Consider the following 26,467-nt stretch of genomic DNA (forward strand, 5'->3'; position numbering starts at 1 on the left):
TTCAGGGAGTGGAGCTGGGAAATCTGTATTTATTTCTTTTATTTTGCAGAGAGAGAATGAGCAGGGAAGGGGCAGAGAGAGAGGGGGACAGAGGATCTGAAGTGGGCTCCGTGTTGACATCACGGATGTGATGCAGGGCTCCAACTCACAAACCGTGAGATCATGACCTGAGCCGAAGTCGGTGTTGAACCGACTAAGCCATCCAGGCGTCCCATGGAAAATCTGTATTTTTTTTTAAGGTTTATTTATTTATTTTGAGAGAGAGAGAGAGAGAGAGCATGTGGACAAACAGGGGAGGGGCAGAGAGAGAGGGAGAGAGAGAGAATCTCAAGCAGCCTTCACGCTGTCAGAGCAGAGCCCGACACGGGGCTCCAGCCCACGAACCATGGGATCATGACCGGAGCCGAAATCAGGAGTGGGACAGTCAACCCACTGAGCCACCCGGGCACCCCGGGAAATCTGTATTTTTAAAAAATATGTTTCTAATGATCATCAGATTTGAGAACAGTTGCCACAGGCAATGAGGGTCCCTCTAGACGGGTTTGAGTATATGGGTTCCACGAGATTTAAAGAATTGCTCGAGTTTGGTGAGTGTGGAGGGCTCTAAAGACCAGCGTGGGCCCCGGCCGAGGCCGAGACAGTGGGGAAGGCTTCGGTAGTGATTTGAGAAGTAGGGCTCGAAGCTGGTGGATTCGAGAGGCAAGCAGAGTCTGGGGGTGGCTCCAGGTCCAGCTTGGATGGAGCATGGATAGGTAGCGGGGTCACTAACCAGGACAGGGGTTGTGGGCAGCGGAGAGGGTTTATGTCGGAAACAGTTGAGTTTGGGACTTGGGTGCGCTCACCAGGTGCCCGGGACTGTTTCAGCTTTCTCTGTGCATTCCCTCATTGACTCTACTCAGCAGCAATTTGGAGACGAGATTCACAGCCCGTCAGTGTCACCCCGGTGCCCATGCTGTCAGCCGACCACCCTATTTGGCTCCTCAAATTTGAGGTTCTTGTAACTCCTCAGTATATAATGCCATCAGGGGCGTCTGGGTGACTCAGTCAGTTAAGCATCCAACTTCGCCTCAGGTCATGATCTCACAGTTCGTGGGTTCAGCTCAGAGACTGGAGCCTGCTTTGAATTCTGTGTCTCCCTCTCTCTGCCCCTCTCCCCCTCCCCCCTCAAAAAGAAATAAACATTAATAAGTGAATGAAAGGAAAGAAAGAAAGGAAAAGAGAAAAGAGAAAAGTACTGCCATCTGCCATCTGGATCCCGAGCGTTAGAGACCATCAGGCTAAAAGTGTTGGTCTGTGAGTCGTCAGGTTGAGGTCAGTGTCCGTCCAGGGTTTGGATTCCCATTCTGCCATCTCCGAGCAGTGTGAGTGTCCTGCCATTCTGAGCCCATTTCTTCGCCTGGAAAATGCAACTGGGGTCCCAGTGGGGATTGAGAGGGGCACCACAGATCACGTCCCCGCTGTTGGTTCCAGCACAGGCTGGGCACCAGGACGGTAGCTGCCGTTGTGCACACGCAGGTCCCATTCCGAGGACAGGGGAGGTCAGGGGAGGGCAGTGCCGATACAGCGGAGGTGTGGACAGGCGAGGGGTGGCCGGAGGAGAGCGGCTAGCAGGGGGGCGAGCAGAAAAGCAGGAGGAGAGCGAACAGGGAGTGAGGTATCCCACGGGAGACTTGCCGGTGTCACCTGCCGCAAGGAAGCTATGCCAGGTGCCTGCCAGAAGCCGGGGGTGGCTGAGTCCCCCGGGCTTGCATCCTGATGGGCTCGCTCCCCGTTACAGGCCCTGCCCCTCCCCGCCCCCCCCCCCCCCCCCACCATGATTTGTGTGAATTCTGTTCCCTGGCCCCCTCCCTTTCTCAGCTGGGCTGCTGGCCTGGGACTTCACGTGGATTCACACCCCCCGCCCCTGCTCTCCCAGAGGCCTGCTCCCGTGACCTGAAGCCGGAGCTGTGGGGCCGGACTCGGTTGGAATTGGTTGGACTTCCTCATGCTTACTTTTTCCTTACAACGTGAGGACGACGGCGACACCAGCTTGACCGGGTTGCTGCGCGCGGTAGTCCCTGGGAGGCCCTGAGAACAGGGCCCGCACGTGGGAGGGCTGCTCACCACCACGAGGCCTCTGCTCTCGGTGCAGCGGCCTCCGGCAGAGCGCCTGTTGTCATCGCCACGAGGCTGCGGCTTGACGCCCCGTCTTGCTGGAGCTTTCTGAGCACTTCCCTCTGCCTTTATGGGGCCTCCTCTGTGCCAGGCGCTGTCAGTCACTTTACACTCCTCGCCACTCTGTGCCGTGCAGGTATCGTCTCAGAGGGGGAGACTCCAGTCCCCTCTCAAAGGGGGAAACTGAGGCTCAGAGAGTACACCACTTTGCCCAAGGTGTCAGCTAGTTAGCGAGGAGGCGGGAGAGGACACCAGGACCAGTTTGTTCTCTGTCTACGACTACACAACTTTCCAGTCTGAGGGGGCTGCTTATCTGGGGGCAAAAGACAGCCCAGGCCCCAGGGAGGCTGCTCCAGGGCTCTCCACAGAGCGTCATCTTTCACCTCCCTCACCTTTACCGTTGGGGCACTTTGGGTCACGTTCCGGCTGGCTTTTTTTTCTGCCGCAGCACGTTCCCAGCGAGACTTCCAGCAGGAGAGGAAATGCGTCCGTGGGAGACCCCGGGGCTGCGTGGGGCAGCCACTGCTGGCTGTGCTCCAGTCCGCTCCCAGGAAGTGGCGGGAAGGCCCCTCTTTTGTAGTGGGCGGGCCACACGGTGACCGACCCGTTGGCCTTACCAGGGGTCTGGGAACCCCAGATACTCCCAGGCAGGTACCCTCTGCTCTCTCCGTCTCAGACGGTCGCGTTTGACCTTGGCCGCACCGGCCGAGAGTGAGGATGTGGACTCAGCAGATCAGCTCCCACGGCCCCCTGGCCTTCGCGGACACGCTTGTTCTAGAACTCCCGGGAGCGGGCAGAGGAGCCCTCCGCCGGCCTGGCCGTGTCCGTGCCCGGGCCTCTCGATCCGCCCCCTCGGTGAGCCGGAAGGCCCTTCCCAGGCGCAGGCCCAGCCGCTGCCCTCTGTCTGGCTCTGCAGCAGCCTTCTGTCTCGGATTTCAAGCTGGGAGTTGACTCAGAGCTCTGGGGAAGTGAAGAGAGGAGGTCTCTGTGAGCCCCGTGAGAACAGGGGCTTTCTTCTCTTAACCCCCCTGCAGGCTGGCTTCTTCACAGAGGCCACCAGGACCCTAAAGGTAAAACGACATCCTCGGGATCCACACAGTACTCAAGGAAGGGTCCTCTGAAGACTGCCAGCAGCCGGTAAAAGGGTCTGAGAGGGGCTGGAGGCCCTGGCTTGACAGGAAAGGTCCGTGTAATTGCTGTCTCCCAGCTGTGCCTATTCTGTGTTGTCACACAAGGGCCGTGTCAGCGGAAGCCGCTGTGGCTGCAGGTGGGCAGAGGCGCCAATCCCACCACAAATGAGAGTCCCACCCAGCAGGGCGGGAAACCCATACACATCCACGTCTAGGCCCTGAGCCTTTCCTGCCCTGGTGTGTAGCTGGCTCCCTCCGCAGAAGGAAGTCCCACCCTGTCTTTGCCTGTGGTCCCGAAGAAAGTGGGAAGGGGCCCACGGAGACCGCTGTTCGCGAGTCCCGTGGGCAGGAGCGGGGATGGATGCACACAGGCTGGTGAGGCCACGGCAGAGCATGTACGTGGCCTAAATGCAGGAAGGACCCAAAGAAACGGCCCCATCCGAGCTGCAGTGGCCCCTGAGGGGACGGCTGTGGTGGGAGAGGGGAAGTCTCTTCTGGACCCCCAAGAGCAGATCGGCGGGGACAAGGCAGCCTGAGTGTAGACCCCCCCCTGAGCTCAGTGACCCTATATGGCTTGGCTGTCCTTCCTGGAGGGGCCGGAGAGCTTAGCTAGCCTGGTCTGTGGTGTTTCCCCAGAGGTTGTGAGTAGCTGTGTGACCCCCCCCTCCCCCTCCTTCCAGTGGGTGTACAACATTCTCGATAAGAAGGCTGAAGCTGACCGGATTGTTTTTGAGAACCCAGATCCCTCTGATGGCTTTGTCCTCATCCCCGATCTCAAGTGGAACCAACAGCAGGTAAAAGCTTTCTTGCTGGGGCTCTCTGGTCTCCCAGTACTTGCTCTAGGTTGTTGGGCCTCCTTAGTCCTGCCCTTCTTTCTCACCTTGGTTCCTCTCTCTAAGCCGATTTTAATTAACCAACAACAGAAACCTGAGCTGTGCGCAAACATTCACACCTTAACGTGTCCACTTGAAGTTCTCTCTGGCTGTCCTCCCACGCAGGGGGGAAAGAATGGCATGATGTTTGCGCCCATAAGCATACGGCCATTCTTTAACCAGCCAAGTGGCTCAGCTGCCACCCTCCCTTCCAGGAGCACCTGGAGCCCTAAAGAGGACTGTTTACATTCTTTCCATGCCCCTGCATACCAGCAGATCCAGGCAGGCCTAAGACCTGAAGCACTGATAGGAAGGAGCCATGGCAACCAACACAAAGGGTCCCCTCCACTGCCTGAGACCAAGAGGGGGCTTCCAGTGGCCCAGGCTTCCACTCGGGCCTCTCAGCTGTTTCCTGCTCTCCGTGCCCCTCGGAGCAGGTTTCCAGGGTGAGCTGACCTCACTCACCCTCTCTGTCCGGTTCTCTGTAGCCTCCGTCTCTCTCTTTTTCGCCTCCCTTCCTCACTGCCACTCCAGCCCACCACCAAAGCTGCAATGGACCACCACCTCTTTGGGTAGACTGGATACCCCTGGCATCAGCAGCAGGCAGAGAACCGTGTTGCAGGAAGGGCTGTTCACGTCACGGACTGGAACGTGGACCTGGGCCGGGCTCAGCCTGTGGCGGGCCAGGGGCCACAGTGAGGCCAAGGAAGCCAGACGCGGGATTGCTGGGTAGGAAGTGGAGAGGAGGTAAACTCTCTCTTCTGGTTTAGATCTTTGAGTCACCCGAGCATGGGTTTGCCGCGCTGCCCTCCGGTGGACCCTTCTGGTTCCTGGGCTCCTCACACAGGTGGCGTTCTAGAGTCCGGTCAGTCACCTCCCCACGCACACCTTCCCTCCCGCTTTCTCAGTCATGGCCTGCCTTTGGGTCCTAAACTGGGCTCACCCGCAGTTTACTTGGTTTTGATTTGGTGATTTCTAGATCTACAATGCCACTCCTTCACTACCCAGGAAAGGGGGGCGAGGGCCTGCGGTTGGGGTAAAGGGACAGGACTTCAGCTCAGAGGTACACGGGCAAGTGAGTGCCAGCTGCCTCTCAAGAGCAGCTCCTGGGAGTTACTGAACTTGGCCTGAGGGGTGGTAGAGAATCTGAAGGGATTTTCAGAAGTTGTAGCACTGAGTGATGATTTGTGTGAGGCAAGTGAGACAGAAGGAGATAACTGTCCACTAGTGGGGTGTTATGGCATAGAGAGGCTGCAGGGGTTCCTGTGTCCACGCCCCTACCCCCTGCCCTTCAGCTTATCTCCGTCTCAGGCCTTGAGGGAAGAAGCCAGGTCTGGCCCTGGAGTCGTCTGGGAGCGGGGACAAGGCCACAGAGTGGGAGTGCAGCTCTGCAAACCCCGTCTGTCCCCTTGGGCAGCCCCGTGCCTGGAGGCCCCGGGTCACAGACTGGGTCACGGGAGATGGGATGTGAGGTGGAAGGAACTTCTGCCTCACGAGATCTTTGAAGACTAAGGAGCTTGTGACTCGTAGGAGGTGGTGGTCTGAGGGCCAGGCGGGGACAGCAAAAGATTGACTCCTGCATCTCCATTCACGAAGCCCTTGAACACACTTGAGCCCAGGGCCCTGAGAATGAAAATCCATTGTCCTTTTGACCTTGTGCTGGCAGGCATCCCGCTGGGCCTGCCGGTGGAACTGCCCTGTCTCTCCGTTCCCTTTAAGACAGAAAAGTCTTCAGGAGCTGCACTGGGCTCCCAGCCACAGGGCTGGGGCGACTTGCCCTTGGGGGTTGTGAATAGGCCAGCTTAAATGTCACGTTTCCCTTAATGGTCATACAGGTGCAATTGTTCTTAACCTTTCCTTAATTAGCACTTGTCTCTTAGTGGTGCCATATTTCGTTGTCTTAAATCCTTGGCTTGTGACAGAACACTGAAATTGACTGCTCCCTTAGAATTTGGCAGCGTGGCCAGCAGGCGAGACAGACCGGGCCTGGACTTCTTTGTCCTTGTACTAGAGGAGGGTTGAGGAGAGAGGAACCCGCCATATTTGCCCTAAGGAGCCTTCCTAGCCACCCAGGAATCTCCTCGCCTCCCAGCTGCTGGCCCAGGATTAAAGAGACTTTGTCCGTATGTCCATCCATCTACCCATCTATCCATTCCACAAGATTTATCAAATGCCTAATGTCTGTTAGAGAATCTTGCCTCCCTGGAGTTTATAATATCCCTTCCTCAGTTCTTTTAAGAGATCACTTATATATTCTCTTTTATTTGCTTTTTTTTTTTTTTTTTTTTTTAAGGTCTAGTTAAGACATGCACGAGGTAAAAGTGCAGAATAGAATAAATAGTGCGGTGAAAGCAAGTTCCCTCACCCCACATTCTTCCACTTCCGTTCCCCAGAAGGGACTGTTTCTCAAAAGAGATTATGTCTTTGTCTCTCCTTCCAGGTATCGTCTCTGCATGTTGTGTATATAAGTATATAGGGTGTGTTTCTATGGACACAACATGCACTTTCCGCTCATATAATGTAGGTTCTTTGATCTAAAGGGCTCAGACCAAGAAACTCTTCCTCTGGGTCGCTCCAGAGGTGGAAAGATGGCCCTCCGGCCATTCTCCACCGTGCCCCTTGCCAGGAAGCTGTTCCTTTGACTCTGCTGTCCTGCCTTGTAAAAAGAGATCAGTGGTGACTGCCTGCCCGAAGTGACCGATGGGCCAGCTTGAGGGATACCAGCCTGAGACCCTTGCCAGGTCCTTGTCTGGCTTTCTTCATGCCATTTCTCTGGGCCGGGGGCCCTTGGGCTGCCTGCAGAAAATCTGGGCTCACGTCTGCCTATCACAGAATGGGTTTCTTTCCCTGCCAGTGGAGCAGAGAGATGTGATTTAATGCCACGTTTGTGATTTGTCAGCAGACGTCATCTAAAACAAATGCCACTGTTATTTGAGAGTCTGTGACAGTGACATATAAGAACGGCTGGAGACACTGACAGGCACATGTACACCCCGAGTTCAAGCAGTTCTGTTTCCTGCTTCTCTTGGGCTCCTCACGAGGGACAGAGCAAATGTCCTGGGCACAGGCCATGAGAAGGGAGAGTCTGGGAGAGCCCGATGGGCAAAACTGAAGCCTAGGTAGGCACAGCTCAGCCAGCTGCTGGGCGGTTCCCACGGGGCTGGTCTGTAGCCGGCCTGAGGCAGAGAGCCCGGATTGTTGGAACTCGTGCAGAGAAGAATGTGGTAGGAAGAGACTCTGTTGGCCTGAAGGGGCACAGTTGGACACCAGGCACCATATGGAAAACCGTCTTCTCAGTTTTCAAACTGGGGCCCTTGGGGATTTGGTTGGTGACTCATGGTCCCCAGATTATGTCCTTGAGGGATCTAGCAGCTCACGCTGCCTGGCTGAGTGCTGCCGGCTTCCTCCTGCGTCTTGCTCCTTGGAGCCCTGGTGTCTGGGGCCTGCCTCGCACATGGATGTGATAGTCGGCCAGGGCCAGTGTGGGTGAGCAGGGAGGGCGGGAAGGTTTTCTGGGCAGAAGAAGAGTTTATTTGCTCTCTGGCACAAGATCTTGTTGACTTTGGTTCTTTACACTGTTGTGACCTCCAGGTTTTCGGCCAGGCGCTGTTTTCAGGAAGGACAGCCGGAAGGGTTGGCCTATGAGCCCTGTGCATTAGGGGAAGAGAGGAAAAGGTTAAGCGCTCTGGTGGTGCTCATTGCTGAGCTGGCCCCGGGGCCCCTTTCCACCTTTCAAATCCTTCTACATCCTTCCCCTACCCTGGACTCCAGACAAATCGAATTACTTACTCTGCCCCTCACATGCTGTATACTTTCTTGTCTCTGAGCCTTTGCTGTCACTGTTCCTTCTAACCTGAATGCTCTTCCTCTAAATGCTACCCCTTCTTTAGGACCTGGGTCCCCTACCTCCTCTTCCAGGAAGCATGTCTGGATCACCCTAGCTAGATAGTCTTTCCTTCTTCCTCCTGTACTTTTATCACTTTGTGTCTTGTAGTAGTTACTCACCTATATGCTATTAGATTTTAAAGTCTTGGAGGGAAAGTTGTCCTTGGCACTTCTTTGAACCTTCTCCTCCCACCCCCTCGTCAGCTCTGTGAGTATATAAATATTCCTATATGGTACTCTTTAGCAGGAAGAATAAACAGAAGTTCTATCCTTAGACTGTCCCACTCATCCCAGGCACGTGGAGGCCCCCACTGCCCAGGGATTGGTCCTCCCGTGGGCTCCCCGGGATCGCCTGTGGCTGGTGCTACAGCAGGCCTGGGGGTGGGTACTTCCTGGCTTCCCTGCAGAATTCCAGGACTGGCAGCCTCCCCTGGCTCTGTCCCCTGCTGAGCCTGGTTTACCCGTGCCGATCTCTGCGCAGCTAGATGACCTGTACCTGATTGCCATCTGCCATCGCCGGGGCATCAGATCACTGCGGGACCTTACTCCAGAGCACCTGCCGCTGCTCAGGAACATCCTCCGGGAGGGGCAGGTGAGTTGCCTTGGCCACATCCGTACTGAAGCCCAGAGGAATCATATTCCAATTCCAGTGTGTTCGTGGCCGCTTTCCTCACCCTTTCCAGAAGTCCATCTGTGAAAGGGGCCTGTCTCTGGATGCCAGTCCCAGGACCTCACGAAGGTCCTTTAGATGGACTCACAAGGCCCTTGTCTCCTGGTCCTGCCCTACCCTTCAGCTCTACTTTCAGCCACCTTTCCTCCGCCAAGGTTCCCCTCCCATCCCAGGATCACCTGTGTCTGCTCATGACAGCCACATTGCACCAGACATGTTTCTTGGGGAGATGGGTCCCCTATGGCCAGAGACTGAATTTTGTAGCACCTGGCATTCTGGGGTGCTTTACACTGGGATATTTGTTGAATCACATGAAAGTAAAGAGGAGCCCTGGGGCGCCTGGGTGGCTCAGTCGGTTAAGCATCTGACTTCAGCTCAGGTCATGATCTCATGGTTCATGAGTTCGAGTCCCACATTGGGTGAGCTCAAGCCCCATTCTCTCTCTCTCTGCCCCTCACTGACTTGCACCCTCCCCCTTTCAAAAAAATAAATAGAAAGGAAAGAGGCAAAGGAAGGTGGGAGAAGTGAGTCTAGAATCCTGAGTTGTGGTCTTGATTCTGACATTTTGATCCTAACCACCGGAGAGACTCTGGGCAGGACTCTTCACCTCACCTCTCTGGGCCTCAGTATCTGGATGCAATGCTGCTAAATCCCATTCTGTGATGTCGTTCTCAGAAACATTCAGAGATGTTTCAGAAACAATCAAAGATGCAGCCCCCGTGCCAGGGCCCAGCAGTCACCAGGGTGCCCGGCCAGGAGAGAAGCTCGCCACCTTGCTGCTCAGAGGCTTTGCCGCAGGCCTGGGGGAGGGGCTCTCGTGGGTCCGCTCTCTGCGGACCTCTAGACCCCAGCTGCCCGGCCTTCTTCCTCCCGCCTGCCCACATCACTGTCTCTCTGGCCACCTGTCTCTCTTTGGAGTCATTTGCTTCTCTGCTGAAACGCCTGAGGATGTCAGAGAGTGGTGTCTTTCTCTCCGGGAGATGCGGGGCCTACACTTGGACTTGCCCTGCAGCTCAGGCAGCCTCGCCCAGACAGGCCAGCCATACGTATCCCCGGAAGGCCTTTGGGTGCCCCGGCCTTGACCTCACACTGCTGCAGAGATCCCCAGGCGGAGTTCCAAGTCCAGGATGTAATTGTGGCGTGTATTCTGAGCCCACTGAGGCCCTAGTCTTTTTCTCTTCACCTCTGACCTCCTCAGGGATTCACCCAGAATGGAAATCAGAGTCTCCTGTCAATGCCAAGCCTAGGAGGCTCCTGAAAGGGAGTTCGGTAGAAAAAGCCCTAACCCCTGAGCAAGGTGGAGGGTGGTCAGAGGGAGCCAGGGCCAAGGTCCGTGTTCCCTGCTTCCTCCAGGAGTCCAGCGAGACCTTCCCCGGATCTTCTAGGGGCAGCCCTTCCCATGCACCCTCCCCCACCCTCTCTCTTCCACCAGGCCTCGGCTCAGCCCCGTCCCTGTCACCCTTGTTCCCGGCTGTGCACTCTTCTATGCTAAGAGGGGGTACAAGCCTCCCTCCCACTTACCCGGTGACTTAAGCACGCATCGGTCACCTGCGGGGAGGATGGTCCCCATAATCTTGGGCATCTGGGGCCTGTCTCTTGGCACTGGGACTTCCTAGATTCCCAGTAGCGACTGTCTGAGGAGGCTGAGTGTTGTGTGCAGGTTGGAGTGTGGAACCCCAATGGAGGCCACCGTTCCCTTCATTTGGGAGAAGGAGCCTCCCCCTTGCGGCTGTCACCTGCTTTTGTTGACTCCCTGGAATGGAACACAGAGACCCGCAGCAAACCGTGGGCAGGGAGCTGTTTGCAGGGTTTTATCAGATGTCCGGAGGCTAGTCGGGGATTGGGCCTAGAGGAGGGTTCTGGCGCTGGCCCGTGGGCAGCACGGTAACCCGTCCCGCCGCTACCCTTTCTCAGGAAGCCATCCTGCAGCGCTACGGGGTGAAGGGGGACCGCCTCCGAGTGTACCTGCACTACCTGCCTTCCTACTACCACCTGCACGTGCACTTCACCGCCCTGGGCTTCGAGGCCCCTGGCTCGGCGGTGGAGCGGGCTCACCTGTTAGCAGAGGTGATCGAGAACCTGGAGTGTGACCCGGAGCACTACCAGCGGCGCACCCTCACCTTTGCCCTCCGGGCCGACGACCCCCTGCTCCAGCTCTTGCAGGAAGCCCAGAGGAGCTGAGTGTGGCCCAGGGGCCGTTCCCTGGGACAGGAACACAGATGTGCGGGCTGGGGGGCGGGACGGGGAGGGACGGAGGGAGTTTTCGCACCAAGTGGATTTTTCAAAAGTGTATTTTGTACCGGCTTATTTCTAGTATGTGAATAAAGTATTGGTCTCCTTAGGTGTGGACTGACGCCAGGGCCTGGGGAGGCAGGTGGTGCGAGAGAGCGGGGTGGGCAGATCCTGAGAAAAGAGCAGCCAAGTCGGGGGGCGGTGGCTTCAGCTGACCTGGGAGCGTGCCGAGGGCTTTCTGCAAATCCCTGGGAGCGCCATCCCTGGCGATTGCCGAGTCCCGAATCCGACAGCACCTCTCCCCGTCTGCAAGCCTTACTCCGCCATCACGCCCCTGTCCCTCCTTCCCATTTTCGACATCTTCCTAATGGTTTTCTGGGCCCACATGTCTGGGAGTTCCCCAAAAAAACCAAATACAAAAACTCTCTGGAAATAATCTATAGAGGTTTTTTTGACAGCGCTTCCTCTTTCCCTGCCCAGAATTGAGATTGCACCTCCCGTGTGTGAGTCAACCCTGCTGATAAACTTCTTGTTGACGAGGATGAAGGATGACCGCCTGGAAGTGGGAGGGCTTTAATAAGAATCAGATGAGGCAAAAGCCCAAAAAGCCTGCCTTTGCCTCTGTTACTCGGTCAGCGAGTCCCTGGCCTTGAGTTTATTATCTAGGCAGGAAGACAAAACAGACTTACTTAGAGCAGCCAGGAGATCACATGCAAAACCGTATCAACAAGGGCAAAACGAGGCTTTTGCAGTGGAGGACAAAGCTCTGAGGGGCTCCGGTTCGAGGTGGGACCGGAGCGTCACAGGTCCCCTGTCCATAGAATCTGGAGGCCAGGAAGGGACTTCAAGGTGTCTGGGGCTGGTGGCCTGTAGGGAGCCTTCGGGTGCTTATCTGGGAAGGGTGACATCTACCATGGCTCCAGCAGCACAGGGACACAGGCACGCATGCGAGGGCACGCGGTTGAAGACAGAAGGCGCTTGTATCGGCACAGAGGACAGCTCTGTCACGCCGCTACAGAGGGGCTGGCATTGCTGGTTAGTCAAGCTGGGGCTGAAGGACACCAGGTTGCACCTCCTCAGGGGGCTTTCTCGGGGGAAACGGGATGTCGGGTTCCGCCAGGTGGTAAGAGGGAAGCATAAGGCAGAGAGGGGCGGCTCCTATTCTGCAATCCCTGGACTGAGAAACAGAATCAGATGTTTATTGAATGCGTGCTGCTGGCCAGGCACTGCCCCAGAGACTGGTAAGTGGTGAACAGACAGAAGTCTCTCCTCCGGGAGCCTACCTTCACCCCCTAACGTTACACCAGCCCTAACGAGTCCCGAGCCTGTTGCTTTGTGAAGGAGAGCGGGGATGAGGGTCCATGAAGCGTCCTGCCGTGTAAACGTACCGTGTGCTAATGTTGCTTTATGCTAAACTTTGACTTACCGATCAACTCTTGAGCCAGACGGTATTTTAAGTGCCGGGAAAACAAAGCTCCTACCTACCCTCCAGGCTACTGGGGCAGACAGCCAAGGAACGTAGGAGTAAAAAGGCAACGCCCGGGTAGTTATCTTGAAAACAGGTATGTGAGACAGGCTCGAGTAAAAGCTTCCCCTAGGAAGACACGCGGGGGATGCTTTCAGAATCCCGACAGTGCTCGGCAGGGCCGCCGAACTGGAGCAAGGTGATGAGGGTGGTGAGGCCGGAGGGGGCTGGTTACAGGGAGAGAGGTGTGGCCCGCACCTTCTGCAGGTGGAAATGAAGGCAGCTGGTCTTTCTCCCATGCGTCAGAGCTGTCGTAGGGGGCGCCTGGGTGGCTCAGTCGGTTCAGCATCAGACACTTGATTTCAGCGCGGGTCATGATCTCAGGATTCAGGAGTTCGAGCCCCACGTTGGGCTCGGCACTGACAGCACAGAGCCTGCTTGGGATCCTCTCTCTCTGCCCCTTCCCTGCTTGTGCTCTCCCTCGCTCTCTCAAAATAAATAAACTTAAAAACAAAAAGTGTTGCAAAGACAAACGAGGCGAGCAGAGGAGTGGAGGGGACACGAACCCAGAGGCCCCTCCTCGCAGACAGAGTGGAGGGACCCAATCCTGGGAGCGTCCTCTTCTCCTGGGCAGATCAGTTGCTGCCGGTGGGGCACACAGGATGCGTGCTTAGAGAAGACCAGCAGGTGGCCAGTGCTGAACCAAAAAGGAGAGCACTCAGGAGCCTCCCAGGGGACAAGATCTCTAGCTCCCTGGGACTAAGCCCTGTGAAGGCATTCCCAGCCTTGGCTCCCTCGCCTGATCTGTCCCATCCCTCCTCCTCCCTCTCGGGTTTACTCACCCTTCAAGTTTCTACCAAACATCCTGCATGGGCCAGGACTGCAAGGCGCTGACAGGAACAAGAAGGTCTTGCGGGTCTGTACCCTCGGGGAGCATGACTCAGTGGGGCAGGGGAGCATAGGACGAGACAGTAGGTAAAGGCTGTTCTAGAGGGAGGTTCTAAAGGCTGTGCTCCTTTGTAGTGCCGGGAGGTGCTCCTCTGTCGGGACCGATTCTGCTTTCCGAGGGGAGGAGGGGGTCAGTTCTCCCCTGGTGCCTGGAGTAGGAGTCATGAAGGCCCAGAGGGCAGCCCTGCGAGCTGGGAGAAGACCTCAGGAGTTTGGCCTCGTGCCCCCAAAGGCCCCAGCAGGGGCCGGTGTCACTGCGCACAAGAGTGTTTGCTGCTTCTCTCCAGGAAACAACTGGTCAGATGTGTGGTGAGCCATGAAATGGATCCTGCTGAGTCTCTTGTCGTGTACCTATTTGCCCCTGTAACCACACAAGACTCCATCTCACCTGAATCCTGGGGCCTCAAGCTGCAGGGAAGAACTGACTGGGTCAAGGGGCCCATCTCTCTGTTACACCTCACTGAAATCCCAGAGGGCCTGGCAGGACTCTTCTCTAAGACCCACGGTTTCTGACCACACATGAATGCCACTTCCTGTCGTTTCTAGGGAGTCTGTTCCCAGGGGCAGCTCACTCCACGTTGGGGCCCGTGGGCCTGAGGCAGGTGCAGCAATTTGCCACCCCCGCCCGCACCCCCACCTGCACCCCCACCGCAAGGGCTGTCCCCTCCTGTAAAGGAGCTCAGTCCAGGTCTCTTGGTTTTCCGGGGGATGCAGAATTAGAGCTACCCCTCTCTGCCCCAGTTTTCCCCTTGATGACACGTTGCAGTGCCCAACATCCTGCCTCCCCTGAGAGAACTTCCTGAGCATGACCAGGGTTTCTCGGCCCCACCTTAACTAACTAGCAAATGCCACCTCCCCCCACCCCCCTCCGGCAGCATAATCTGTCCTGCGTGCTGGAAAGAGTGCCTTCTGTGTTTGATCGCGTGTCCTCGGCATACGTGCCTGTGTCCCTGCTCTGTTGGAGCAGTGGTGGATGTCACCCTTCCCAGAAAAATCCTGGACACGTCCACAATTGGCTGTCAGCCCCGGTGCTTGGCCCACTATCCCCTTGGCGTGTGGCTGGAGAAGGAAGGAAGCAGTTGGAGGCATGACTGCTATTGTTTCTTGGCTCCTTTCAGTTTGCCTAAAAGTTTCCTCCGAGAGCAAAATTGCTGAGTGTTCTGGATTTGTCAACATTCCTTCATGAATTTGAGAAAAATAACAAGCTGGACACTGGGGGTCTACTCTGCATGTCCCTGTTGAACACCCATCCCCGTCCTGAGAAACAAATCAAGAGATAATTACATACAAAGTAATACTTGAAATTGTTTCTCTTGTAATACTTCCATATCCAAAACAGGTTAGCATATCTATTTTATTTCTAGCCAGACTGATGTAGGCCGGCCAACCCTTGCTTCTCAGGAAGGACAAAATCGTTATTCTAAACATGTATGTATAAAGTGAAAGTGTCTTTTTTCTAAGAGGAAGGTGGTGATAATGAAAGGTAGTCATTTTTAAAATACCCTCATTTAGCAACACACGTGTCGGCAACCCTGCGTTTATTGTATTGTTATTATTAGGAAAATTATATTGGATTCTGAAATCTACATAAACTTGAAGTTCCCATGTTTTAACCACTTAAAAAATAAACATGGACGGAATCTGTTTAGAGTGTTTCAATTCAATTACATTGCACTTCATTAATTGCAAAGTAATTACAAGAGTGGCGAATGCCTTCAAAAAGGCAGAGGGGGCTGTGAGACCTTACGCAAAGAGATGCCACATTTCTAGGCTAAGCTTGATAGCAAAGGCCCGCACAATCGTAGGCCCAGCAGTTGGAAAGAGCATGGCTCAGCACGCTGGAGGGCCTCGACCTAAGCCAGCATGAGGCACGCGTGCACAATTAGAACGCCAGCCAGTTTTTCCTTCAGGACTGTGCGAGTGCCTAAGAGGCAGTGGGGTCTGATGGTTCCGTCACAGAATCTGCCCCGCACCCAGGTATGACCTTGGGCAAGTTACATAACTGCTCCTAAATTAGGAATGATAATAGTGCCCACCACGAGGGGTTTTGTCGGGATTCACTAAGAGGATTTTGTGGACGTAGTGGTCACTCGGTAAACGTTAACTATTGTCCTACTGTGAGAAGGCCCAAAGAGGACGTAACCAGAGATATTTGGGCTAGATATTAAAAAGAACTAACTGATCCGAAGGGCTGTAAAATCCTAGATGATTCAGCGGAGGCATAGCAACCAAGTGACTTTAAGGCAAAAAGCAAGCCATGAACGATCTGTGGTTAATTGATTGTGGCCTTAAACAGGCAAGCACTGCACGCAGTGACTTCTTGGGATCTCTTCCAGACTAAAGGTTCCTGGAATGCCTTGGCCTACTGGCAGGTTTCTAAGACTACAACAGTGATGTCCCCTGCTATTGAGAACCCTGGGAACAGCTCAGCTTCATGGTCCAGTCATATAAATCTGATAAAAATAGGAGCTGAAATACCATCCCAGAGTTGCTATTTTTAAAAGCATCTGAGATGCTGGATTGGGTTTATTTCTTCCTCACACGGCATCTTGCTGTTCCCTCCTCCTGGTGGGCAGGATGCTAACGTGGCACATGTGAGGGACAGGAGCCAGAAGCCTGTGAGGCACATTTGTCAAGCGGCAATGTGCCTCCTACCCACACCCGCGGCCTGCCAAGGAGGGGCCTCCGGGGCCAGGGCTCCCCAGCCCTACGTGCACCTGCCCCTTCAGGGCCCCTCGCTCCTTTGCCTCTTCCCTCTGCTACAGAGGGCCCTCTGGTTGCCCCAGCAGAGGTGTCCTCCAGTTCCTCCACCGTGGAGACAGAGCCACAGAGCTAAAGGGAGGCAGAGGAAACAGGAACGGAAGCAGCGTGGCTCAGAGAGGGACTGGGACCCAGGTTGCCGTCCGTCAGGTTGTCTTGACCTGAGCTTGGCAGAGCAGAGCCAGCTTCCGGGAAGAACCTTCCCCCAGGAGCCAAAGCCCTGCTTGCTCCATCACATAGCCTCTTGCCGAGCAGTGTCTTGCAAGGGTGCGAGGAGCTGGGAGGTGCTCAGATGGCTCCAGAACCCCTCACCTGGGGTCGAAAGGCACCCGAATTGCTTCCCTCCTGCCCCACTGGTGATAAGGCTTCTAGGCAGCTAGCAAAGCATCTGGTTGTGCCATTAAGAAACTGAAGGGGAAAGAAAGATCATGAGTAAGCACATTGTGGCCGAAGGGGAGGAGTCAGAATTACAGTTGGCTTCTGGGCACCCAGTAACCAGGCCCAGGACAAGCTGGGGGAGGGGGAGGGGGGGGACCCGAATACTCTTAAAGGTTAGAGAAGGGAAGCCGCCTGCATAATAGAAAGACACACACTTGCAAAGCACAAGAGCTTGAGAGCAAGTTCCTATCCATTGCCTAATTTAATACCTTTAACTAAACACAGTTATTTCCTTTTTTTAATGTTTATTTCGTTTAGAGAGAGAGGGAGAGAGAGAGAGACAGTGCATAGGCAGGGGAGGGGCAGAGAGAGAGGGAGACACAGAATCTGAAATAGGTTCCAGGCTCTGAGCTGTCAGCACAGAGCCCGACGCGGGACTCGAACTCACCAACCACGAGATCATGACCTGAGCCGAAGTCAGACACTTGACCGACTGAGCCACCCAGGCACCCCCTCCATTTTTTTTAGTAAGGTTTTTTTTGGGGGGGGGTGTTGTTTGTTTGTTTAGTAAGAAAACTAAAGCCATGTGATGACAGAGGCAGATTTGGGAATCAGGTCTCCAGGAGTGAGAGCAGGCCCTTCAGTTCTAGTCTCTGGCAGAGCGAAGTTTACATGGTTCACAGCAAGAACAGCAAACTGTGTTTAGATCTCGTTCATCAAAGAGTTAGCAAAGTTTAGAACTGGGCAGATTCTCAGGTCAGCTTGGCCAGACTTACCCAGGTGCTTCTGGTAGTTGCTCACTCTCTTTGGACCAGTTTTCCTATGTGTAAAAGGAGAGCCCCCTGTCCCCTGGACTTGTTCAGGGCAAGGACTTTAGTCACTGCTTCTTTCCACCTAGGTTAGCTCCAGGCCTGGAGCTGACGTGCAGTAAGTAGCTGTTGAATGAATGCTTGCCTGACCAAGCCAAAGGCACCATTCAAACGTAATGATGTTAGACAATGGGGAAACGCAGGAAAAAAAACACCTTTGTGCAAGGTGTGACTTAGGACAGAACGGTCACTTGTGGAAGAACTTGGAGGCCCGCCTCTGTTAACCCAAGCCTTCTCCACTTTGCTCCTGCAGAGCCGAGCTTCCCGAGGCACCTGTTCTCAACAGATAAGCCCTTCAGTTTCATCTGCAGTGAACCTGGAGTTGGCACTTCTCCGAATCCCCTTTGCATTTACCCTCAGTGACTCATGCCCTGACACTTAGTCACATCCTCTCTTGCCTTCTTCTTGAACAGAAGTCCTTTGTAAGCTTTCTCTCCGTGGCTGGATGGTAAGCTTCTTGGAGACAGGGACTGGGTCTTAGACTTTCCCTGGAGCTCCTGGAGCCTCAGGCACCAGGCTGTTCACACTGGGGGCTCGGTAAATACCACTCACCTAGGAAAAGGAGTGCCTCGGGGGCTGGGGGCTGGGGGTTGTCCTGGCCGTGACTTCTGGACTGCTGTTTCCAGGTTTGATTGGGGATGTCTGAGCCCAACCAAGTAGGGTCAGGAGCCTGATGGCGACAGGATGCCTGACGCCTTCAGTAAGGAACAGAAACTGAGAGGCTTTCTCAAGGCCAAAATAGGTGTGCAGAAGAGGGGTGCAGAGAGCAGTGTGGGAGCTGCAGGTGCAGACTAGGGCAGAGAAAGGCCCAGGTCTCGGTCCAGGGCACCTCACCGCTGTGCCCTGGGGGAAGGGGGGGAGGCTCCCGGAGCAAGGCCCTCCCTCTTCCGTGCCTCACTTTCCCCAATGAGGGAAGGACGCTGTTCACCACGTGGGAGAGCCGAGAACCCTTTGTTGGGTCTCATTGTTCCCAGGAGGGTGTGCGGAGGCTGCGCTGGGCACATCCAGCCTGGCGCCACTCACACGGAGGCAGCGCCCGCCGGGCTCTACCCTCACCCCATCCGGCCTCCCCTTCCGCCCCTCCGCGCCCCGGCCCCCTCCCCCGCCCCCAGTCCCGCCGCCTCCCCCCGCCTCCCCTCCCCTCCCCTCCCCTCCGTGGCCTCCGCTGCTCCCACACAGTCCCCGGCCGGCGGGCGTCGGCCCCGCCCGCGCGCGGCAGCGCCCCAGCTCTTCCTCCTCCTCCCCGCCCTTCCTCCTCCAGCCCGCCCGCTCCCCGGAGTCGGCTCCCCGGCCGTGTGCGCAAGCGTGTCCGGCCCCTTCCCCGCCCCCCGCCCGGGCCCGGGCCCGGGCCCCCGCCTCCCCGCAGGCGGACTTGCCCGCTCCCAGGCCGGCCCCGCGCCCGGGACAGGGACCCGGCGGAGCGGAGCCGCAGCGCCAGCGCCGCGCCGCCAGCCCGTGCGCCTAGCGGATCGGAGCTGTGCGCGAAAGTGTCGTGCCCCGCCCCGCTCCACCCGCGAGGGTGAGTACGCGGCGGCCGGTCCCCGTGGGGCCCGGGGCGGGGGGAGGGAGGGCGGGAGCGCCGCGAGGGCCCGGCTGCCGGGCCCCCGGCCCCGCGCCGCGGCGGCCGGGGAGGTGGTCGGCCCGGCACGTGGGCGCAGCGCGGGGCCGGCCCGGGTGGGGCGGCCGCAGCCCCGGGATCCCTTTCTCTGGACCAGATTTTCGCGGGAAGCCGGTGCTGCTCTCTCCCTCGGAGTGAGCGAACGGGATGGTTCTCTTCTCCGGAAACTTTCTAGCCCCCACCCCTGAGCCCGGGCTGAAGAGGCGTCCCCACCTTCAGCATCCTCTGAGCCAGGGTTTCTCGCACCACTGCCCCCATCGAGTCCAGAAGATCGGGTGGGCTGGCTTTGCTAGAGGTGACAGGCTTTGCTGGGTCCATCTGGGGGCAGGACTCGCAAGGTCGCCCAGCAGAGCCCGAAGGCGGGGGTTGCTGGCTGCAGGCTGGCAGTGCCCGGGATACCAGGTCCACCTTGTGGGGGGCCTCTGGGCCTAAGCCACGGTGCCTCAGAGCTGCTGGGTGGTGGGCAGTGGGAAGGGGTGGGTTTGCGGTGAGGGTGGGGCCCCAGGGTGCGACAGGACCCCTGGGCTTAGCTGTCTGCCCCGGGTGCCTCCCTGGGGCCCGTGCTGGCAGGGACCTCCTGGCCGGCCCAGGGTTGCCAACATGTCCGCCCGTGCTGCCCCCTCCATTTCCAGTCTTGGGGGGAAGCTCCGTCTGGGCCATCTAAGGCCTCATGTACTTCTGCTGCTTCACACGTCCTGAGGGCCTGGCTTGGGGGGCTGCTGCTGGAAGACAGGGGGGAGGGGGCGTGTAGGCAGCGTTCAGGTGCTCAACTGTGCTTGTCTGACCTCATGACCACCCACAGGCTGGCACCCCCACTGGCTTCTCAGGGAAGCCTTGCTTTCCACCACTGGAGGGAGGCACAGCGTTGAAGCCAAGTTCAGGCTGACTTATTCTTTGTAGAACCTTGGGAACGGGCCTGGTAGGGGCTAGGGTGTCACTAGAGGCACAGACCAATACTGCTCTCTCCCGAGCTGCGTCCTCCGCCGGGCCCTGGCCCTGGCATTTGCCAGGGCGATTTTAAATGTGTTGATATGTGCTAAGTGCTTTGAAAGCTGCCTGCACAGAGGAAGAGGTATGTAAGTGCTGTTAGTGATGTTTCTGCCACACTTACTCTGCAAAGCTGCCCCATAATTCCAGAGAGGTTGTCTGGGAGGCGCCAGCTATTGGGGCCTGGAAATTACCTCGTGGGGGCTTTTTCTCTTTGCTGGAAGCTGGTCTGGGCATACCCTCTGACCTTGCTCTGCTCCTGTCTCCACTCTAAACCCTCTCTGTGCCCTGTCCCTCAGCATCGTTAGGCTGAGTGGGAGATCTTAGGCTGTCCCGTGGGTCCTGGGTTTCATCAAGCAGTTGTAGGAGAGGCAGGAGTTGGGGCCAGTCCTCCACCGACCAGTCCAAGTTGAGGGGTTAGGAGGGGAGCATAGCTGAAAGAATGTAGGAAGGGAAAGTAGGAATCGTCTGCTTGGACTGTGGGCTAAGAGGGCTTCTGTAGTTCAGGTGTGGGTTACTGCTCAAGACAACAGGGACCCCCTTTTCTGAGAGCAGAGACCCCGGCCATGGAGCCCAGCCGTGTCTTCTGGGCTGTCTTCTCTTTCCTCCCTCACCTCCTTCTCTACCCAAAGCACTTCCCACTCCTCAGAAACCGAGTTTTTTGTCCCCTCCACCCTCTCAGCCCTTTTAGGATCCAGTTTTCCGGGTAGAACCAAGAATCCGATCCTTTCTGGAATTGTAACAGATCTTGGAAGGCCCCCCCACACACACACACACCACTACCACCCTCACCAGCAGGAGCAGAGAAGTTGGACTCCCTTTCTCTGTTCTAGCTTAACCTGTGGTCATCCCGTAGTGACCCTACCCTGGCCTGGCCTCTGCCCTGCATTGGGTTCCCCCTCGGACCCTATCTGGGCACATTCTATGGGTCTCGCCTCAGAGAGGCTGTCCCGGTGGAGCTATGAATTCCTCCTCTCAAAATGGCTCAAAAGTTTACACCCTCTGTCTTGGCGAAGGGGTCACTGTATCTTAGAATAATACAAAATGGTTCCAGCTCACAGGAGAGGGAGAGGCTCAGCCTCCTGAATAGGACCCTCCAGATCAGTGTCACAGAACATTCCAGAGTCTGAGGGTCAGGTCTACAGATTGAGATCGAGGCAGGCACCAGAGCCCAGTTGAGCTCCCGAGCCCCTGGAGATGGGCCCTGGGCTCTGGAGGGTGGGGGTGGTCAGGTAGTGAGGGGAGGGCCCTCAGGAAAAGGAGAGCACTTGCTCCCTCCCTGCGGACTCCTTAGCTGCCCTCTGGTCAGACATTTCCCCTGTGGCAGGCAGCTGCTGTTTCCCTGACCCCCAGGGCCCTCCTTCCTTCTCAAGACCTGGGACCTTGATCTGAAACTTTTGGTTGCCTTGACAAAACAACTAGGCTAGGCAGGTTTTGGAGCTGTAGTCACTTGTTCCCCCATCTCTCCTTGGTTGCCCCCTTCCCAGAATGCTCAGCACTTCTGCATATGTGTGTTCTGAGGGACCCTGGGTACGCTGCTGGCCACCCCTGGCCTCAGAAGCACCCTTGACCTCTACCACATTCCGTGTGTGTGTGTGTGTGTGTGTGTGTGTGTGACACTATTTGTGCTACAGATGGAGGAAGTGGTTGAATGTAGCTGTATGTGACGCCTGGACCCCAGCCAGTTCCCCTGGGGCCCCTGATGGGTACCCCTTGCACCCAGCAGGGGCTGAACTCTGCCAAGGGGTTGTGTGGGGTCGCTTGCTTTTCAGGGTGTGAGGGCCATCGGTGTCCAGAACTGCAGGTTTTCGTCTGATCTTGGCCCCTTGCCTGGGACCAGCAGACAGGCGGCTCCTGGCACTATCTCACTATCTCTGCCCACCCTGCCCCCTGCAAAGCTGCCTGTAGAAAGATGATGTGACTGCTCTAGAATCCGAGGCCCTGGCTTCTGCCCAGCAGGGAAGAGATGCTGCTGCTGGGGCTGAGGGGAGGTGCGGGCCTAGGTGAAGCCCTCCGTGTCTACCTGGGCCTTGAGCGGGAGAAGGCCTGGCTCTGCAAGCCCAGAGGAGCTGTTATAGGATAGTCCCTTCCTCCTGCCTGGAGCTTCCCTCCAAAGCCCAGCGCAGTGGCTCAGCGGCTCCAGGCTCTTGCTTTCCTGTGTGGGGTGGGGAGGGTGGTGATGGCTGGAGAGGACAGGGACCGCTTTGCAGAGTGCTGGGCCCGCACACTGTTGTTCCTGCCTTGGATCCCACCCCTCCTCCAGGGCGTGGGATCCAGGGGGCTGCCGCAATGCCCCCCAACCCATGCCCCCCACCTGCCCTGTGTCCTCTGCCCATGCAGCCTCTGTAAAGACCTCCTTAGAATAAAAAAGACTTAGCAGATAACAAAAGTAGTTACCATTTGTCAATCAAGCACTTTTTAAAAGCCTGGCCCAGTAAACTTACAAGAAAAAAAAAAAAAAGGTGCGCTATACACTTATTTAAATCACGTAAGCCTCACACAACCCTTTCTCTCAGCCCATTTGTAAACGAAGAAACGGAGCCTGGAGAAGCGTAAACGGCATGGCCACGGTCACACTGCTCGGGGAGCAGCTGAGCGGAGACTTTGTATCTAGTCCTGTTTGGGAAACCTGCACTTGCCAGTTGAGTCCAGCACTGCTCCCCCAAGCTCCTCCTCCCCTTTCCTGTGATGGCTGAAGAGTCTCAGAGGTGTGAAGGGCTTTGCTCAGGGCCGCAGTGTATCGGTGACTAAGGCCGACCACAACCTCCGCCTCCTGATTCCCAGCCCAGAGCCCTTGCGAACCCCACATCTCGCCCTGCCCATTTGCCCATGTGGCCCCCTTCCTGTGAGTGCAGGCACTCTGCTTGTCAGCCCCCTGTGGCCCGGCAGGGCGGGGCTGTCCTCTCTCCCTCTCGTCCTCCCTCCCCACCGCTGGCCCTCCCAGCCCCTCCTAGCCCCCACCTCTCCTGCTTTCCCCCGTAATTGCTTCCATCTGGCCCGCCTGCCGGCTCCTATTCCTTTGGAAATGCAGCGGCTCCCCCAGCTGCCGCCCACAGGGCTGCAAGGCCTCATCCGGCAACGGTGGCCACACGTGGAGATGGGGAGGGGCCCTACAGGTCCGAGCAGGGGGATCTGGGCCAAGGCGGCTGCTCCGGGGCCTGGCATCCCCACATTCCTGCCAGACGGGAGCACTTTTGCTCCAGGGTCCTTGCTTGACACCCGCCCTGGCCTGGCCCCGGCCTGGAGAGGTCCTAGTGGCGGGCTTCTCCTTCTGCCTCGCAGCTTCCACAGCCCCCTCTGCCCTTTGCAGGTGCACAGGTCAGGAGGAGGGAGGCCTGGCTGGAAGCGACGGCGGGAGAGAAGTGGGCACCAGCGCGGGCCCGCTCTGGGGACGACTGCTGGGGGGTCCTGGGAGGGAAGCGAACAGGGCAGTCACGGTGGCAGAGGCTGAGGGGCCCGGGAGCTCTGGGCAGGTGAGAACGGGGCTGACTCATTTCCCTTGGTCCCAGGCCATTGACTCAGAATCAGCAGAACTAGCAAGGAATCCTTATATTTTGTGTTGATATAGAATAAAACCTGCACATTCTAACAGTGCATTTGACGCTCTGTTGACTCCCTTGCCCCAGGCTCTGCCTAGGCTGGGTGGGGAGGGACACCAGCGGGGGTCTTCTGGTGTGGCCATCTGGAGGCTCTGGAGCATGCTCCTGCCTGTGGAGGGGACAGTTCCCTATAGTGGAAGATGCGTACGCATCGACTGGTGACCTTGACGGGGACAGGCCAAAGGAGACGTGGGCATAGCAGGAGCACGTTTGTGGTGTGGAGCAGATCTGAAAACTTTTAAGGCATTTTCTCGCTGAGATTTTAGGATTTTAGCGTGAAGCTCCCGGAACTTGTCTGTCTTGTTTACTGCTACATTCTTCATGCCTGGAATGATGTCTAGCAAATAACAAGTGCTCAGTAAATATTTGTTTGATAAATGAATGGAAGACATAGCTTGGGTTTTCTGACTTTGTCTTCACTGCGTTCCTGTTTTTCCTTCCTCCTTTTCTTGGGGCAAAGGCAGTGAGCAGACAGGTGAGCTGTTGGTCAGAGAAGGGCCTGGCCTGGCTGCCTGGGGTCTCCCCCTCCCCCGGGGGTCTCTCTGGGCACCCGGGAGGCAGGCAGGAGCCCCAGGTAAGGATGGGCAGGCTTCTGCCCCCCTGAGGAGAGCAGGCCCCTCCTTCTACCTGCCCTGGGCTCAGTGGGTCCCCTCCCTGTTCCTGTTTCACCTCCTCAGCCCAAACTTTAAGACCTTGCACAGACTGGCCCTAAGGAGCCTCTCTCAGGTGTCCTCTCGGGAGGCACGGTTCACCCCTGTTCTTGCTTCTACCCAAACAACTACACTTCTCTTCTTTCTCCATATTGGGTTTCCACATAAAATTCCCTTTGAAAGTAGGACAGAGGGTTTCTTGGCTCTAAAGAGTTTTATTTGAAAGCCCCCATCCAGCCACATTAAGACTTTTTTATTTTCCCAGGAGCACACCATGTGTGTTCTCACCTCCTGGCCTTTGCTCTGGCCGGCCCCCCGGGTATGGCCCGGGTGCCCTCGGTAGCCATCGTCCTAAATTGCAAGTGTCCGTGGGCATCCAGCCCGAGGCTGTGCACTCGGAAGCCTCCCCGGCCACCCAGCACACTGCCACCTCCCCCTGTGCCACCCCGCTCCCCTCAGCTCCCACGCTGGCCACGTTGTGCAGGGACGGTGGTGCGGTACAGGGAGCCACGGCTTGACTCCTTTCCCGGCTGCCCAGCCGTGGGCCCGACACAGAGCCTCGGTCTCCCCCGAGGAGCTCGCACTTCTGAATGAGAGAGCGTTTCTAGTGACATCCCAGTGCGCGGAATCCAGCACTCTGTAAATGCTGGCTGCTGTGTTTTCTGTGGTTCCAGGTGGGGCCCAGACACTGACAGGTGTCTCCCTGCCGGCCCAGCAGCCAGGGGCAGGCGGCCGGGCAGGAGCCGGATGGCATCCTTGGTCTCCTCTCTGTCTACTCCCCAGGTCTGTGACCTCAGGCAGAGCCGTGGCCATTATTCGTTCTCCATCAGCAATCCGTTAATTGGGCTAATAGTATCTGCCCCACCTCCCAGGTCTGTGAAACGCAAATGAGGTAAACAAGCTGGCAGAGGCCTCAGAGGTCACCATAGGGCAGGATTGCGACTGCCTTACCCTGGTGTCCCCAGCACCTGGCACCGTGCTGGCACACGGTGGCCTCTCAGTAACTGTTTCCTTTTGCAAATGAGGGAGCTGAGACTCAGAAAAGTAACTCGCTGGGGTGTTGTTGTTTTTTTATTGTTGTTGTTTTAGTAACTTGCCCTTGGAGGTCACAGAGTGTCTCTCCCCACAGGTAGGAAGGAGACTGTCTCAGGAGTGACCCCCGCTCTCTCTGCCCCTCCGTCCACCGCTGCCTCTGTCTCATCCCTGTCTCTGAGGTCCTGATGTTATTCGGGCTTTCTGTTCTCCAGGCCCCAAAGACCCAGGACTGGGGAGGCTGAAATCCCCCGGGGCATGGCTGGCGGAGGAGCTGGTGGACTAGGACACCCCTGGAAATGTCCACTTCTGTCCTGCTTCTCCCAGGCTGGCTCTGCCCTCCCAGGGGCTTAGCCAAGGCCTGGCTGGGGAGAGTGCGTTCAGGGAGAGGGGGAGCCCGTCCTCCTGGGCTGTTGGGCCCTTCTCGCCATACTCACTGTCCCCCCACTCTCCTCTGGTCCGCTCCTGGGTCCTGTCCCTCTTTTTCTGTCTTTTGTTGACCGTTTTCTGCCTTCCTTTCTTCCCTTTTCCTCCCTCTCCCTTCGTGTCTGACATCTGTTCTTGCCCCCGGGGTCCTCACCCCCCTTGCCTCAACATCCAACTTGTCCTGACACTGGCAGCCGGACTTCCGGTGGCCGGGGAGGTGCCCTGCTGGGCTGTGGAGGCTCAGGAGAGCCTGCTGTTCTTGGCAGCTCCAGCATTTTCTAGTGAGATGGCTCTTCCAGCCCCTGAGCTTGGTGAAGGGACGGTGCCAGCCCAAAGTAAACTCAAAGTAAACTTCAACTCAGCTCCCTGCCCCCCCCCCGTCCCCCCCTTCTTGGACACCGCCCTGGTAAGGAAAGTGGGACCTTGTCCTGGAGCCTGAGGGTCGGCAAAGAAGAGCCTGGTGGTGGAGCTTCTCTGGCTTCTGACCTCTGCCCCCTGCCCTCCTCTCTCCAGAGCTCCAGCTCTTTCTCCAGAGGTACCTGCTGGGATGGAGGAGGCTGGCCAGAGCAGGGAGGAGATTTCCATTCAGACACCTTCCAGGTGAGCACACACGGCGTGTTGTGCTTGGGCCGATGTGTGTGTTCATGCGCGCGTGCGCTGTGTGTGCATGAGCGTGTCCGTGGGTTGTGTGGGAGAGAGAGAGAGCATAGGCATGCATCCGTGTGTGGACAAGAACACGGGTGGGCCTGTGGGAGGTTGTGTCCTGTCCCCCCCCCGCCTTCTAGGCCTGCC

General features: G+C 57.0%; 2 protein-coding genes across 4 annotated transcripts in view; both read left to right on the plus strand.

Moving 5' to 3' along the window:
* The window catches only part of DCPS (decapping enzyme, scavenger), a 46,266-nt gene extending 35,214 nt beyond the window's left edge, over positions 1-11,052 (plus strand). Inside the window, exons 4-6 of the mRNA XM_047071898.1 lie at positions 3,965-4,078; positions 8,523-8,633; positions 10,626-11,052. Coding sequence (XP_046927854.1) covers positions 3,965-4,078; positions 8,523-8,633; positions 10,626-10,892 — 492 coding nt within the window. The 3' untranslated portion in view covers positions 10,893-11,052. The remainder of the gene's footprint in view (positions 1-3,964; positions 4,079-8,522; positions 8,634-10,625) is intronic.
* Positions 11,053-17,792: 6,740 nt separating this feature from the next.
* The window catches only part of ST3GAL4 (ST3 beta-galactoside alpha-2,3-sialyltransferase 4), a 33,575-nt gene continuing 24,900 nt past the window's right edge, over positions 17,793-26,467 (plus strand). Inside the window, exons 1-2 of one of the 3 annotated variants that reach the window (XM_047070706.1) lie at positions 17,793-17,811; positions 26,189-26,275. In XM_047070706.1, the coding sequence (XP_046926662.1) occupies positions 17,809-17,811; positions 26,189-26,275 (90 nt within the window). In that variant the 5' untranslated portion in view covers positions 17,793-17,808. Of the gene's footprint in view, positions 17,812-18,679; positions 18,883-26,188; positions 26,276-26,467 lie in introns of those variants that run through there. The other 2 variants (XM_047070707.1, XM_047070709.1) reach the window with 2 other exon arrangements.

The sequence above is a fragment of the Lynx rufus genome, unplaced genomic scaffold (genome assembly GCF_022079265.1).
Source record: "Lynx rufus isolate CCGP_SWC_20201006 ecotype Redwood Valley unplaced genomic scaffold, mLynRuf1.p SCAF_9, whole genome shotgun sequence".
In the NCBI taxonomy this organism is placed as follows: Eukaryota; Metazoa; Chordata; class Mammalia; order Carnivora; family Felidae; genus Lynx; species Lynx rufus.